This window comes from Bactrocera dorsalis, chromosome 5, assembly GCF_023373825.1.
Source record: "Bactrocera dorsalis isolate Fly_Bdor chromosome 5, ASM2337382v1, whole genome shotgun sequence".
NCBI classification, from domain to species: Eukaryota; Metazoa; Arthropoda; class Insecta; order Diptera; family Tephritidae; genus Bactrocera; species Bactrocera dorsalis.
Genome location: NC_064307.1, coordinates 17,888,029 through 17,905,576, shown reverse-complemented (window position 1 = coordinate 17,905,576; position 17,548 = coordinate 17,888,029). Strand labels below are relative to the sequence as shown.

Below are 17,548 nucleotides of genomic sequence, written 5' to 3'. Positions count from 1 at the left end.
AATACAGTTAAGCTTCACAAAAACTCGTGTTAAGTTTGACAAAAACTCAAATTGAGTTTCTCATAGACTCGAGTTAAGTTTTCTAAAAACTCGACTTAAGTTTTCCCTAAACTCGAGTAAAGTTTTCTATGAAATTGTGTTAAGTCTTTCATAAAATCGAGTTGAGCCTCTCGTAAACTCGAGTTAAGTTTTCCATAAACTCCAGTAAAGTTTGACATAAACTGAAGTTGAGTTTCTCATAAGCTAGAACTGAGTTTTCCATGAAATTGAGTTAAGCATCTCCTTAAATAAAGTTTAGATTTCCATAAAGTCGAGTTAAATTTTCCATAAACTCGAGTTCAATTTTTCCTGGCCAAGCTGGAATTAACGGTCAATAAAATTGTGCTATATGTTTTGTATGGAGTGGAAGGAATAATCTACTATAAGCCGCTACTCTGCGCCCCAAAATTTTAATTCAAATCGGTGCTGAAAACTATTGAACCGTCTGAATAAATTAAGCGCCCAAGCGCTCAGCTTTGAACAATACGTCAGCTATTTTATGCTGTTAGACAGATTGACACCAGACCACACAACTCGATAGTGACTCTCTAGAAATTCAACGTGCTTGGTTGGGAGCTTTTTGCTCTTCGGATAAGATATTCTATCAGTGTTGTATTATGAGATTATCCCGAAAATGAAATAGGTTGGATTAGGTTAGATGGCTGATCACACAACATGACGGTGGAATATACATACATATGTACCTAGATTGTTATTTACAGTCTTTTGTCTAGCTAGATGAGAAACTGCTGCGATTAGATATTTTACTTGGATGTCTAAAAGTATGAAATTTAGATGTTTTTGCCTTGATCTGACAAAGGCGGAATATTTATTGAGGAAAGTTGTATTGAGTTCTTCAAAACAGCTAAAACGTTCAATCTCACCGTATGAACCCATATCGAACAGTCTCCAATTAGAGCTCCTAACACCATTGAAAGGTGGACTTTAATGGAAATGATGAGTTCATTAAACCCCTTACGATTTACCCTGTTGCCAGAAGGAACTTTTCACTGCACAGTTGCTAGTAGTTGATCAACGCTTGCTGATCTGGACTGAGGTCCAACAATCCAGTAGTAAAAAGTAAGAAACTAATGAAACATAAGAAGTTAACTGATCTCCTTCCTGTTCCCATTCCGTAGTTATTAAAACTGTCTTACCAGTCCGACAAGCTCATCAGCCTTGATGTTTCCTGCAATATTGCTATAGTCAGGCACCCAAACGAGTATAGTCATGTAGTAACTCTATGCTAGAAAAAAGAAGTGTGGACATTCCTTCACTATGCCTGAGCGCACAGTCAGACCTTTTAAGGTTAATATCGCTGCTTCACTATCGGAGTGGATATTCATTACTCTAAATGAGGCTGCGTTCCGGAGCAGTAGATATACTGCTTCCTACGTTCATGGCATCCACTTCCGCTTGGTAGACGTTGCAGTCGCCAGGAAACCGGTAGTTTCGGAACTGATGGATAGTTTCGGAAATTGTACTCCTACATTAACCCTCCCCGCAAGCTTTGATCCATTCTTAAAAAAGACCTTATCTGCAGCAAGTCTTTCCCTGATCTGCCTCCCTTAAAGATGAGTGAACAGAGAAACTACCGCCAGCGCTAGGCTCGAGGAATTGATTATTCAATTATTTTGGAATTAAATCAAGGATTCCAGAGTAACCACACTCACAGTTATCTAAGTACCCAGATCCTCTGTTAGACTCATGATAATTATTTCTTTCCATTTTTCATAACTCTTGTCAACAGGTTGTACTTTGGACTGAGTATGCAATTGCGAATTAAAGTTCTCTGTCGACAAACAAAAACCAAACTCTATAAGTCGTTCATCATCGCAGTCCTGTTATATGGTGCAGAGGCATGGACGTTGACAACAGTTGATGAGTCGACGTTGAGAATTTTCGAGAGAAAAGTTCTGCGAAAGATTTATGGTCCTTTGCGCGTTGGCCACGGCGATTATCGCATTCGGTGGAACGATGAGCTATATGAGATATACGACGACAATGACATAGTTCAGTGAATTAAGAGACAGCCGCTGCGCTGACTGGGTCATGTCGTCCGAATAGAAGAAAAGGCTTCAGCTCTGAAAATATTTGACATAGTACCGAGGGAAGCAGAGAAAGAGGACGACCTTCACTCCATTGGAAGGACCGGATGGAGAAGGATCTTTCTTCACTTGGAATCTCCAATTGGCGCCAAACAGCGCTGCTTTAAACACGGCTATAAACGCGTAAGCGGTGTTTATGCTAAAAAAGAAGAAGAATACCTAACTTTTTCAATGTATAACAAAATTGGTCTCCAACTAAGAAGGTCGCTTTGACTCACTAAAAGAATGATCTAAAAATGCGAATTTTTAATGACGCTATGACAAATTTGGTTAATACAGCCGATGCCTAATTTCACAAATTACATATTTGAATTAATACAAATAACAGTAATCCAATGGGGTTATTAAAAAAAATCGGAAAATAGAATCATAACAAATGGGAGCTGCATAATCCATAAAATCACATGCATTACATAAAAATCCAGCGAATCAACAAACAAAAGATATATGGTAAGACGACTCGCTTGCAAATACATACACACAAGCACACACATACACATCCATATAGATGAATAGTTGCCACCACTTATATAAACGACTGTAGCTTGTTAAAAATGCTGCCTGAAATCCCTGCAACCGCACATCATGCACACACACACACAAACACGAAATTATACAAGCGGAACATTGAACGGCAGCGCTAGAAAAATAGAGCCCCAAACGCCAGCGGCAATGGCAGCAACATTCCCAAATGCGTCGGCATAGCGGAAATACGCTAAAATATGAATAAAAGCAATGTGACAACAATAAATGTCGCATGCGATTTTTTTTTGTTTTCGGTATATTTTCCCTTTATTGCACACTTTACCATACACCGTTATTGTTGCTGCTCATGCGTTTGCCATTTTAATTTTTTTTCTGTTTTTGTTGCTTTACTTAAGCTTTGTTTTTGTGAATTTGCTTCAGTGTTTTATGCTGTGCGCTGCTGTTGCGGCCTGTCATGTCATTTCATGGATTAAGTAATTTCTATGCGAATTATAATGGCGTTGGCAAGCACAAACACTAACACATATACACACTCGTATTTTTTATGTGTGTGTGTGTACATATTTCCTTGCCCATTGTAAGTATGTATCTATAGATATTATAGCGCTTTTTTCAATTACAGCTGCTGTGTTTATATATGAGCACATTAGGGTGTTACTGATGTTAAAAAAAATCTTTAAAATGATGAAAAATCAACTACTGAAATTATACTAAACAATATATTTGAAGATACTTCATAAAAATTTTGATGCCGATTTGGAAGCGTGAAGGTAGACCAAACTTTAAACGCGCTGTGCCACACCCTAACATATTCCAATCGAAATCAAAATTTATTCGCAACATATTTTTGTTCATTGCATTTCTATTCGAAGAAAAAATTAAAAAAAAATACAAAAAAATATTTTTAAAATTTCCAAGTACCACCCTAATGTACATATGTACACAAAAATACAGTATGTAGTGATTAATGCCGCTGTATTCGTATTTTAAGCCAAACGGCGGAATATTTGTATGCAAAAATGCTATTTGATTCATGGAGTTAACACAAAAGACCCAATGTTACACCATAGAGTATAAATTTCCAGCATTTTGGAGGACAAAGGCTTGGATTTGGCATTTAATGCGACTTGCAATTATTTATGTTTATTATCTTTTAGTCGATCACGCTTGATACTCGAGAGCATTGTGGGTGGCGTTGTGGTGTTTGATTTTTCACAGAAAATGTTTGCATAAAACAACAATAACAACAAGAGATATATTGTAATTGGTAATTGAGAATATGCAAATATTGTCACTGTAGTACTTGTTGTTCTTATTACCGTTGGTACGCGCTGAGAAATTAAATTGTTAATATTATAAGAGTTAGTGAAAGGAAGATATAAAAATTTTAATAGGAGTTTAGTTGGAGGAATTATAGATACAAAATTTCAAAAAAATATCGATATACTCCAATTTATCGATACAAAGTTTTGCATAGAACAATATTTATAGATTTTTTCCGATAAAAAATTATAAAAATGTCGATTAAAATTATCGATTATTTTATGCTTATATTTATCGAAATTAAAACTATCGATATAATGTTTGAAGCTATCTTATATTCAAATATCTATTAAAATGTATCGATTAATTTAGTTTAAACTTATCGAAATAAAAAATTATCAATTAAAATGATCGATTATTTTATTCTTATACATTTATCAAAATAAAAGAAATAAAATTTATCGACATAATATTTGCAGCTGCCGAATATTAAAATATCTATTAAAATCTGCCGATAAATTTAATTTAAATTATCGATAAATTTGTAACAATTACCAAATATTGGCAATAAAATTAATCGATTAATTTAATTTTTATGTATTTATCGAAATAAAAAGTATCAATATGATATTTTCAGCTACCGAATATTAAAAAATTATCTATTAAAATTTATCGATTGATATAATTTGAACTTATCGAAATACAAATTATCGATATGGGTTTTAGCAATTGATGTGATATTTTTTATTCCTTAATCGAATTAAAAAACTCTATAAAAAACGATAAATAAAAATGACCGATAAATTTAATTCTTATATTATATCAAAATAAAAAGTATCGATATAATATTTGTAGTTGCCGTATATTAAAATGTCTAATAAAATGTATAATTTAATTTAACTTAAAATGATCAAAATACAGCGTAAAAATCGTTATTGTCTATAATAAATATCGATTAGGTAAATTTTTATATATTTATCGATATCGATATGATATTTGCACTTAACGAAACAAATTATGGAATTGTTCTAAAAATTTAAAAGAAATGTCTTAAATTTGTATGTACATAAATATATGTAAGTATTATAACAAAAAAAGGTAATAACCAAAATATCGAAATCGATTGTGAAATATATGTCTATCGATAAAAAATTTCAAAGCAAAAGTTATTAATAATTATAAAATTTAAGTTTCGTGAACAACTCTACTTCCAAAATTTAATTTTTTTGCATTTTCGATAAGGTGGCAACGTCACGCGGTTATACTTTCTTCAAATAGCGCTTATTTGAAGCTTCAAGTAGCTGTTCTTTGATACATAAAAATATAATATACTCATATTAATAGTATTTTGTACATGCTTAAAAAAATTATGGAGGTGGCAACCTCAAATTAGTTTTTCTAATGTGACCAATTTTTGTAATATCAAAATATTTAACTTTAGTTATACGTATATTAAAACTTTAATTTAAGGGTTTTAATTTTTTAAAATTTGAAATTAGGTGGCAACCCTGTAAACATATTTTTGCGTAAAATTTTACCCAAAACCCTTTTTTACACCAATATTATAATATTTTTTAAATTTATGTCTAAATCTTTTTAAATTAGAAAAATGTGGCAACCCTTTTCAATTTGATTTCTATAAACTTACCTTTCGCAGAAACATTTCGTTGCATTGCTTGGCGGTGCTGCGCCAATGTCTGTGTCGATAACGCGAATTGCCCAACTTCAGCGTGCCATGCAACTCTGCCGCCTCCTCGACGATACGTTTGATGCACTGATAGCGCAGTCGATTACAACGGTAAATCGGTTTCAATGCCATCGTGCCCTGTTCGGGCTCTGATTCGGCACCGGAACGCACCTGTTCCTCGTCGTCGTCCACCCACGCGCTCAACACACCCTCAACGAAATTGTACAGCATCTGGATGTTGGCCTTCATCGGCGCCGAACCGGACGGAACTTGTTCAGTTTTGATTAGTTTACGATTTTGACAGACTTCGCGTAGTAAATTCTCACCGAAATGGACCGTTTTGTGACGACGTCGACGCGAATTTAACGATGCCGCCGATGCGGACTTCATAAGCTTACCGTTGGTGCCATTCAAATGTGACATACCGTTACCGTTGCGACCGTTATAGTAGTGGCGACCATTGGCCGCATGCGTGATGTGTAGCGATGAAGGCGGCAGCGGGGGTTGCGAGCTTGACAATATGGTATGCGTTGCCATACCGGTAGTCAGCATAGGACCGCTCCCCACCGCGCCCATTGCGTCCTGTTGCCATAAGGCGGCAGCTGAGTCACCACGTTGCAACGTATTCGGCTGAGAGTTGCTGCGATATTGCATGCCCGGATGACGGGGCATTTGTGGTGATGGCGTCTCCGGCGCCGGTTCGATGTCGTCGAGCGTTGTCGGCGGCTGAGCGAGTGTGGTGCGCAGTCGATTGAAATCCGCTGCGCTGCGGGGCAGTGAGTTGCATTTGGCGGCATTGAAGCATTTACGATTCTGGCAGGTGAGTAACGGCGCACACGAGCGACACTCGTGGCAAATGACGAGACGTCGCTGTGGTGCCGATTGGAATTGTTGCATCTGTTGTTGTTGTTGCTGTTGTGACGTAGGAGGCGGTGGTGGTGGCGGCGTTGGTGTGTCATCCGACGTTATGTGTGCAGGCACTGTGTGCATTTGTGCGCGCGCCACTTGTTGATGACGTGCGAGGTTGATCGTTGACGCCGATGTGGTCACTGTTGTCATGCCGGCGCCGCGTTCTATTGTTTGACATTCGAGGAAACGGCAGTGGGGATCAGTGCAAATGGGGAGCAAACGACAGGCGGGATCATTGCAAGGCGATGGCGAACGCGGCGCACGTTCGGCCGATGACGATTTGCGTTTAAGGCCGCCGTTGTGATGACCGGACATGTCCGAAACGGTGGCCGAACGTTGTGTCTGATGGCGACGCGAACGTTCACGCTTCGATTCGCGTACAGTAGAGCTGGTGGCGGCAGTGGTCATAGCGCTCTCCTTGGGAGGCAACATTATATCCTTGGCATCCTTAGGCACATACTGATAACGCTCCTTGTGCGGTTTGGCATACAAACGCTCTAATTGGCTTTGCGCTGCGGCCGAGGTGGTGGGCGCAGTCACAACTTCACTAGCGGAATGTCGCAGCTTACGTTCGCGCGAACGTTCATGTGATCGCCGCTCGCGTTCTGCACATATAGGCTGTTGTTGGTGTAGCTGTGACTGCAGCGGCGGTACGGCCGGCTTGTGATGCAACTCGACGAATGGCTGACGTCGGTCCATCGTCGGCACCTGTTGCATTGGCGGTGGCTTGCCTAACGATTGCAGCCTATTCAGCGGATACGCAATCCAATCGAGCATCTCTTCCTCGCTGCGATCACTATGACCCAACGAGTGCCGCTTGCGCGCCGCCTGTTGTGCGACAGTGGCATCTTCCTGCGAGTGCGAACGTTGCGTATCACCGCTGCCATTGCGTCGATGATGCGCGCGACGCGTTTTCGGCGGTGGCGCTTCCTCGCGCGCCGAGCTGCGCGATGACGTCTGCAATTTCGTTAGCCACTCAACAATGTCGGTTTTGAGCAACGAAAACTCGCTATGTTGAGCAGAGCTTTGTCTGGATAATGGCTTCTTCAACAGTTCAGCCAGCTCCTCTTTCAGCGCCTTGGCATAGGAAGCAGCGCTCGTCTTCGATTCGGTTGGCCGTTCGACCATGGAACGTTTGCGTGGCAAATGCTCTAAGAGCCAATCGGGCACCTCATCCTTCATTACAGTAATCTCACTAGGACCAGAGGACGTACGCACCGGCCCTCTCTGACGCGCCAACCACTCGATGGTCTCTTCGCGCACCGCGCCGCTTTCAGCTGAACGTGCTGAATGTCTCTGTTGCGCTTTACGATCAAACCATTCCAATTCCTCAGGTGCGCGCGTTGTGCTCTTCGAGACCGGCACCTCCTCAGCGCTCTTCTGACGACGCGGTGGCAACTGCGGTTTGCCGCTCTCCACGCCATGACGGTGCACATGATGCTGATGCACATGACCGTGCCCATGCGCGCGATAAACCTGCGGGAGCGCTCCTGCTGCTGTTGACGCCACAGCCGAAGCTTGCCGTGGTGGTGGCTCCGGTGGTAAGCGCACCGAACCTTTGCGCTTGATCACTTTTTGTTCGATGGTGTCCTCATCACGTGCGCGCACACGCCGCGTGATCTCAAAAATATCGCCATTGATTTGGTGATAGAACTTCTCCACTTCCACGCCGCGGTCGAATTCCTCCTTTATGTGACGCACGTGCGTTTGCGATTTTATGCGCGATGGTGGACGTGGCGGCAACTCAGGCTCCTTCTCATCATCGCCGTCACCATCCGAATCGGCAGAGCCGAGCAGCGCGCCTGAGCCGCCACCATCAATGACGCCGCCCATCGAGTGCACGGCTGAGGCGCTGGGTCGTTGTTGTAATTGTTGGTGTTGTTGTTGTGGCGCTAATTGCAGCTGCTTTTCCTGCTGCTGCAAGAGGCGATCCAATGAGCCGTGATGTGTCTTGAGCGCCGGGTCCAGCTGACCCAATTGTGCCTGTTCCAGCGACTGCATTCGGCACTGCGCATTACAAATGCAGACGCCGCGTTTTTTGCTGCTGCCAAAACGGAAAAGACTACTCGCTAGCTGTGACACACCATCACCGAGTACACCGCCGCCACCGCCACCACCGCTGCCGCCAGCGGTTACATCCCTTCCCGAGGCCGTTGTTGCCGATGTCAAACGCGCGGACTGTGAAACTGGCGTTATGTCGACTATCACGCAACAGCAATGCAACGAGAAGGACTTCTTATCGCTGCCACTGCCGCTAACAGAATTGTTGTTATCGCTTTCGCTGTTATGTGAGGCGGCCAGAATGAGCGGCTATTCAGCACAGGCGACGCACAGGCGGCTCGACGTCGAATGCTGTGTTGTGCCCCGCGTATGTCCAGCGATGTCCAGCGGCGTAGTGTAGTCTTGTGCGTTTCTATGTATGGTTGTCGTATGGCAGCGCGTTCACCAAGCGCTACTGAACGTGTATGCTTGCGTGCGTTTATTTGCACCGCGCGACTGTGTTGGGTGTTTGTGTGCGTGCGCCGCTGGGTTTGCGGTAACGCGGTATGGGTTACGGTTGCTTTACAGTTGAATTTGCTGTCGCGCCACCTTAAACGGCAGAGCGCTGCAGCTATTGTTGGTTGGGCGGAGGCGCTGGTTATTGGTGCGTTGGCGTGGTAGTGTAACGGCAATGACGCGCGGTTGATTTGTGCTTGTTGTGCGGGCGTTGGCGTTACGCGCGCGTGTGCGCAGGCTTCAATCGAGTTGTGGAATTGGTGTGTTAGGTGTGCGTTAAGGCTGCGTCCTTGCCGTTGGGGTGGGTGGTAAGCTTTGCTTGCTTGGCACGAAATGTCTACACTCCTGCGATTGCTGGCTTTGCTTATTTTTCTAATAGGTTTTTTGTTTGGCAATTTGTGGCGCGTTTGTGGTGCAACCAAAAACATGCCAATGTGCGTTGTGTCCTACAGCTGTAAACGTTTACGTTGCAGCCATTGCCAGCTTGTGCGCTTAAGTTAGTTATTTTCTAAATACTTTTTGTTCTTGTGCTTTTTAAGTTATTTACCTTCAATCCTTAAATGAAGTATGAATTTTCTTTATTTGTTACTTTGTATTGCCTACATTTAGGGTTTATGCAATTTACTCTAAAAAGCTCTTTGCAGCGCTTTCTCTGCTAGCACCATGTGCGCTTATTTATTTATAATTAAATATAGTTATATATGTTTTTATTATGTAATAATATCAATCTCTTTAACTACTTAATCGCACTAGTGTTAACTGAAAAACTGTGTATGCGCGTCAAGCTTGCGTTCCGCCGTCGTCGCTCATTGAGCGCAGCGTCGCTACGCGGCAAATCGTCACGCTACTTTCAGCTGATATGATGGCACGTTGTCCGCTAACAGCGCGCTTTTGACGACGTGGTAGCGCTGACTCAAAAGTTGTGCGCGCGTGCTCGGCGTTGCAGCGCGCTCGTTAATCAATGCAAATTAAAGGCGTTCGTAGGAAAAAAAATTAAATGTGTATTTTTGAAGCAAAGCCACAAAATCACTACGCTTATTTTTCGTATTTTTGATTTCATGAATTTATAATATATTTTTGTTGTTATTATTATTATTTTTTAAACACTTTGTTTTAGCACCTTTTTGTATTTGAATTTTTTATTAATTAATTTAATTTTTTTTTTAATTTTTTTTACTATTTTTTTGCTATATTTTGCACCTGCGCGTCGGCTATATTTAACTACTTATATAATATAATTTTTTCTAACACTTATTTAAACGTTTTTGTAAATTATTTCCGCTATTTTCGCTCACTTTCGCTGTTGCCATTATAATGGTTCAGCGCTGTCGTCGTTTTTTTGCATTTCTAAATAAATATTTATTTATATATTTATTGACTATTTGCATAATATTTGCATAATTATACGTTAATAAGTTAACTGTAATATTTTAACACTTAATAGACACCAATAAGAACGCTTTTGCTATTTTATTGAATTATTTCTTTCTCGCTAGTTTTGATTACCGTTAGTTTTTTAATTGCCATTTATAGCTAAATGAATTATTAAAACACAAAACAACGCTTTGACTATGCAGTTTATTATTTTTAACACACTTAACGCTTACTAAATAAATATTTGTTTTATTTTTCACTAAAATATACCGTTAAATCGTTGCTAATTTAAATTGCAGTCACACGCAGTTCTCGTGGCCATTGCTGTATTCCATGTGAAGCACCTTGCCGTTATACTCCGATATATTTACTATATTTTTACACTTTCGCACATATTTGCATAAATTTCATTGCCTTTTCGTAATGGTGAATATTTTCAATCACTTTGCATGTCAGCCCACCATTTTCGCTTCACGATTTTGCACTAACTACATTTCGTAAAATTTTGATTAACTGTATGTAGTGCCATATTCGCACTAGTACACGTTATTTCATTTATTATTTATTATGTGTGTGTGTCTTACACTTCGCTGGTCGCATATTTGAAAGCTTCAAATTGTTCAAAATACCAAACTGTAGTTGAAGAGAGGAAATTCTGGCTTAATACGCAAAGCAAATGAGCACGTTTAGTTGCGTGCAGCAGCATCGTGTTCAATAAACAACAACAACAAAGGCGCATCATTTAATAGTTTAGGCTAGAAGCTGTCAAAGTAGTTATGAAAGTCAATTAAACCTAACCAAATCCGATATGAAGTCCATAAGTGTAGTAGAAGGTAAAGATTTAAGCGCAGCCAACTTTAGGCTAACCAGATTTACTTGTAAGAAACCACCAACCTAGTCTACCTTTACGATAATCAAATTTATTTCCATAAAACTACCAACATAGCCTAACTTCAGGCTAACTAAATTTATTTATAAGAAACTACTAACTTAGCCTATCTTTAGGCCAACCAAATTTACTCCTGAAAAACGACCAAACGTAGCTTATCATTAGGCTAACCCAATTTACTTTCATGAAACTACCAAAATTTGATAACCTAAAGATAGGCAAGGTTATCAAATTTTCATCTATGAGACCCAAATTCCATGTGAATACAAGTAAATATTAAATCTCACACCATATTACGGCTAAAGATAAAAATGCGAGCATTTAAAATAATACATATTTACAAAACCTTAAAAAAGCATATTTTAAGGCATATTCTATGATATCAATTTACTAATCATCAGAATTTGCCACATTGCTTTGCTATAAATTTCGTTTTTAGTTCCATTACTTTAGCAATAAATTGCCTAGATCAAATTATAGGCAACACATAACTAATAAAATTTAACTAAGAGCCTTGGAAGAGTTCTAATTGAATATGCAAAATACTTCACGAATAGTTGACCAACTTTTTTTAATGGAAATGTAGTCGAGTTTGTTCAATTCAACCTAATAACCAAAATTTTAAACAAATATTCAGCAAAGAAGTCAATAGAGGAGTACCCGACCTGGTACATTGATGACGCCACTAAAATTATAACCATATGAGTTTCTGTTAGCGCTAACCTTCAAGAGGTTTGTGTGTAAATTTGACAGCTGTCGGCTCATTAGTTTGTGAGTTATTTCATTTTGAGTGAAGCCACTTTTTTTTTTGTGAAAATATGGATATAAATTAATTAGGTTTGTAAATAAAATATTGCTTTTTGAAGAGGAAAAATACAGTTGAAACGAAAACTTAGCTTGATGAAGGGTTTCTAGACACTGAACCAGCAAAATCAAACATCGTGGATTAGAAGGCTAATTTTAGACGAGGTAAAATGATCACCGAATACGGTGAACGCTATGAACGGCTAAAGAGGTTGTTATCGTCGAAATAATCACAAAAGTCTACAAAATCATTTTCAATGACCGTAACGAGAAGTAGTTTAAGATAACAGGCAATATGATATCCTAATCAACTGAATGTTTACATCATATCATTTACGAATATTTGGGTATGTGAAAGCTCCATGCAAAGTGGCTTCCGGGTGAGTACACTTTTGACCATAAAAAGGAGTTGATGATGATTCGGTGCAGTGTTTGAAGATGATAAATGGCAATAAACCTGACTTTTCACCACGATATGTGAAAATGGATTCAACTTGTCTCCATCATTTCACTACGAAATCCAAGTAGACTGCACAAGGAGAGCCCGCTCCAAAGCGTAGTAAAACGAAACAGTTGGCTGACAACGCTATAACGTCTGTATTTTGGAATGCATATAGAACAATGTTTATGGGTTATCTTAAAAAGGAAGGTCTATCAAATGTGACGATTGGACCACTTGAAGGACAAAATCGCTACAAAATGGTCGCATTTGAAAGAAAGTGCACTTTCACCATGACAATGCACCGTGTCTCAAGTTAGTGAAAACGATGGCAAATCTATAAATTCAACTTCGAATTGCTTCCGCGTCCACCGAATTGATCAAATCTGGCTCACAGCGATTATTTCCAGTTCTCAGATCTCAAGAGCATGCTCGCTGGGAAAAACTGTTTGTGGAATGAAAATGTGATCGCCGAAATTGAGGCATATTTTGATGCAAAGGACAAATTGTAGTACGAAAATGGTGTCGTGTGCTTGTAGGGCCGCTATAATCAATGTATAACCCCTGAAGGAAATTATGTTGAATAAAAAAACAACAATATGTTTTAGTATGCTAGACCGCGAACTTTTCAATTGGCCTGTTTCAGTTTGTATTCAGAGTTGCCGAACATGGCCGGCCGAATAATCCAAAGAAATAAGAAAGAGCTCAAAACTAAATAATATCACAAATATATGTATATAATAAATACATGTAATATAATCGAGAAAGTTTTATAATCGTTAGTGACTACAATTTCATAAGAAAAAACATTTTTTACCGAAATCCTCAGAGAAATTGGTAGAAATCACAAACCAGAAAATCGCGTTTTAGGTAGTCTTTATCAGCACCAATAAATTTTTTTGACCGCCAGAACATCAAGTTGCTGTTTCAACAACCGTAAAGGCTTGCTGTGGAAAACATTGATTGAAGTGTTATTCTCAATTTCGTAATTTTAAATGCCAGCATTTTGCTTTTCAGCACTGTTGTCGAATAACAAGCAACAACCCTCTCCTATATCACATATCGTCACAAGGGTCGTCTGAATAATTACAGGAGCTTGCTGGGCGCAATAGAGGTGATGTGATTCCTGTCCATGCAAATGGATCCTAGGGAATTGAGTTCATATCGGTACAAGCTACTTTTTTAACAGTAGGGACGAAAGTTGTATGCTAGCAGTCACGCCTTGAGTATCTAATTTCTACAAGAAGTAGGTTTGGAAAGGCTTTTATCAATAGTAGGATTTAGAAAAGAGTTTTTAAAAACAGATTTATGGAGTGATAGTAGAAAAACTAAAGCTATTGCTAGCATAATGTATGCTAAAATGAGCAGGAGTGTGAGAAATCGTGTAAGGATGGTATTATCAACCAAAAATCCGCCACATAATCACTACTTTTTGGCAATTCGTTCAAAAAGCAATACAAAATTCCAATTTTGAACGAAATGCCACTGGCAGCCGAAAGCACTAACATTCAATTAAAAATAGCACCGATCAATTTGAACTAAATCCGTTATAGGAAACCTTAAGTATGTAGGGATATTTAAGACTGTGAAAGTTTACAAGCCTACACACTGGTTTCTTCGAATTTAATAGCTTAAACTTAAAAATCTTAAAAACAGTAAATGACATGCATGTGTGTCAGCGGATGGCATTCAAATTTGTGCGAGCACGCGTGAAAAAAACTGCACATACGCAGGAAGGAAAAAAGTTCAAATTGCACGAGCGGAGATATACGGAAAATACCAAACAATATGCACAAGCACATATACATACATACACACTCGCTTGTATTTTCATTTTATATATCGCTTTCGCATGCAACTAGCCCAAGCCAACAAGCCAACAACGCTGAAAGCAACAAACACGCCCGTGCGCCTGTGTGTATGCTTGTTTGCTTGGTTGCCGATATGAAACGGTGAAGGACATCCGCTGCGAGGCCTTATAACACATTCTTTGCATGCGTGCAATAGCTGGCGAAAAGCTACAAACAACAACAACGCAACACACACCCATGTATGCTATAATTTCAACGCATGTGTGTGTGTGAGTGCGCACTGTAAAGTGTACAGCATGTTAAAAAAGTGATAATAAAAGGTGGAAAAGCGCAAAAAAAAACAGCTAAAAAATGAGGAAAAATTTAAATAAAAAGGCAACAAAAAAAAAAACAATAAAAATTAAATGCAAAAAAATTGAAGGCGAAAACCTTCTCTACTTTGCATTTACGTTTTTGGCGCAAGGACATCGTCAATGATTGTCGAAGTTGTTGTTGTTTGTGCTGCCAGTTGATGGTCGTCGCTGTCGGTTGCCTCACACACCAACACACTCACATTTATATCATAACTTATCTGTGTGCGTGTGTGTGTGTGCTTTCGGTTTGGCTGCCGAACAGCGACTAGGCGTTGGTGGCGCTGCCGGTGCGCCGTTGGGGCGTTGTTGTTGTGGGCTGTGCATTGTTGCAAATTTAGTGCTGCGAAAAGGAAGTGGAAAAAGGAAGCAAGCCTTGTTTGCAAACAAACAAATAAATGCCCACTGACATATTGCTAATACAAATGCACATTGCGTTCGTTCTCATATATGAGGAAATGTGTGCGCACACCCACACACACAAATAAGCAAACTAGCATTCAGCGTTAGAATTTATGTATATATATTATTAAAGCCACTATATGGTTGTCAATTCAAACATATACTGAGATATAACGGTTAAGCGCTGACAACTAGCACAAACTACACACACATACATGTACACATGTACATTTGTATCTCATATAAATCACAAAATGCCAGCAATTAATGACAAATAAGTTAGCAGCAAGTCGGTTTACATTCAGCAATCACTCAACTTGAATTAATGACCGATCAGTTGCTAGGAAAAATATGAAGTTACAAATATTTATGTTTGCCAGGCGATGAAAATATTGAAATATATTGCCAGTTGGACATTTTGAACACGAGAAAAAAGTTTAGTCTTTTTAAAGAAATATTTCAATACTTTTTCTGTTTGAGCTTGAGGACTATCGGATCATTAGTTTGTGATTTATACCATTTTGAGTGAAGCAACTTTTGCTGTTTTGAAAAAAAAAATGTATAAAAAAGAATTTCTGGTGTAGATAAAATGTTGCTTTTTTAAGGGGAAAAATACAGTTGAAGCAAAAACTTGGCTTAGTGAGGAGTTTCTGAACACTGCTCCAAAAAAATCAATCATCAAGGATGCTGAGTTTAGACATGGTGAAATGAGCACCGAAGACGGTGAACTCAGTGGATGCCCAAAAGAGGTTGTTACCGATGAAAACATCAAAAAAGTCCACAAAATAATTTTGGATGACCTTAAAAAGAAGTTGTTCCAGATAGCAGGCACTCTAAAGATATTAACTGAACATGTATATCATATAATGCAGAAATATTTGATTTCAAGAAAGCTCTGTGCCATCTGGGTGCCGCGAAAGCTCACTTTTAACCCAAAACAACGATGAGTTGATAATTCGGAACAGTGTTTGGGGATCTTCAAGCGTAACAGACCCCAGTTTTTGCATTGTTATGTGACAACGGATAAAACTTGCTTCCACCTTTTCACTCTGAAGTACAAACGACAGTCATTCCAGTGGACTGTACACCAAGAATCCGCTACAAAGCGTAGAAAAACACAACAGTCAGCTGGCAAGCTTATGGCATATGTATTTTGGGATGCGCATAGAATAATTTTCTTTGACTAGTTTGGAAAAGGGATGGCCTATAAACAGCGAATATTCCGTTATTGGAACATCTGAAGGACAAAATAGCCCAAAAACGGCCGCTTTTGAAGAAAAGAAAGTGCTGTTTCATCTAGAGAATAACCGTGTCAGAAGTCAGTGATGACAAAAATCCATGAATAGGGCTTCGAATTGGTCCCACTGTATTGATCAGATCTGGCCCTTGTGACTATATTCTGTTCTGAGAACTCAAAGCATTACTCCTGGCAAGAAATTTTCATCGAATGAAGAGGTGACCACGGAAACTGAAGCCTATTTTGGAGCAATGGCGAAATCGTACTGTTAAAAAGTTATCGAAATGTTAGAGGGTCACTATAATCAGTGTATCACCCTTGAAAGGACCTATATTCAATAAAAAAAATGATTTTTGCCAAAAATTTTTTTTTTACTATGTACTAAGTACTTTTCTACTGATCTATTATAATAGTTATTTTATATCGACTTAATATTGTAACCAAACTTCTGGCAGGTTGAAGTACACAGCGTCAGTCCTAAAGAAGGTCCTCTCAAAAGTAAAACTCTCTTTATGAAAACTTTATTATACTTGCATTTGATTTTGAGAGGTATAGCCAAATTTAACTTGTTTTAATTCTTTTATTAATTATCTTTTTAATTATTTTCATTCAGCTAAGTTTCTCTTCATTAATCCAACTTTACTCATTTCCTTCATTTCACTCAAATTTATTAAATTAATTAATGAAGTTGCATTCATATTATTCATTTGAATTTAATTTACTTCAATTTCTTTTGTTTCCATTATATGCAATTCAGCTTTATTTAATTAAACTTATGTATTTTAATTAAGTTGAGTTCGCTAAATTTGCTTTGCATCTATTACTTAATAAAATATATCACATGATTTCTTGTCAATTAGGTTTCAATTACTTTAGCTTAATCAATTATCTTTAAAACAACAGCATAAAAATCTTCTCTATGTCTCAATTAAATTTTGTATTAGTTAGTTTGTTTTATTATATTTATTAATTTTTATTTATCCTTTCGGCTTTATTTCATAATTATATAACTATAATCATAACCAATATTTTAATTTGTGTAATTTATTGGTTGTTCAAGATTTTGAAAAATCTGACATGATATCTTCACAAAATCTACAATCCCTGAATAAATCGATCTTTATATTGGAAAAAATTAGTAATACTTTATAATTTAATGTCAGTGACATCTGTGCCAAATGTCAAAATCAAAATAATCATTAGTGTTTAGTATATGCTTGTCTTTCTGAAGTACATAAAGTGGATTGGTCAATT

General features: G+C 38.5%; 2 protein-coding genes across 7 annotated transcripts in view; both read right to left on the bottom strand.

The window, feature by feature from the left end:
* LOC105234071 (protein still life, isoform SIF type 1) overlaps positions 1-17,548 on the bottom strand; it is a 282,702-nt gene that overhangs the window by 39,791 nt on the left and 225,363 nt on the right. The gene's annotated exons all lie outside the window — the stretch shown is intronic.
* The window catches only part of LOC105233520 (protein still life, isoforms C/SIF type 2), a 326,314-nt gene that overhangs the window by 301,864 nt on the left and 6,902 nt on the right, over positions 1-17,548 (bottom strand). For all 6 annotated transcript variants that reach the window (XM_049457987.1, XM_049457988.1, XM_049457989.1 and 3 more), the window contains exon 2: positions 5,545-10,995. In XM_049457987.1, the coding sequence (XP_049313944.1) occupies positions 5,545-8,493 (2,949 nt within the window). In that variant the 5' untranslated portion in view covers positions 8,494-10,995. The remainder of the gene's footprint in view (positions 1-5,544; positions 10,996-17,548) is intronic.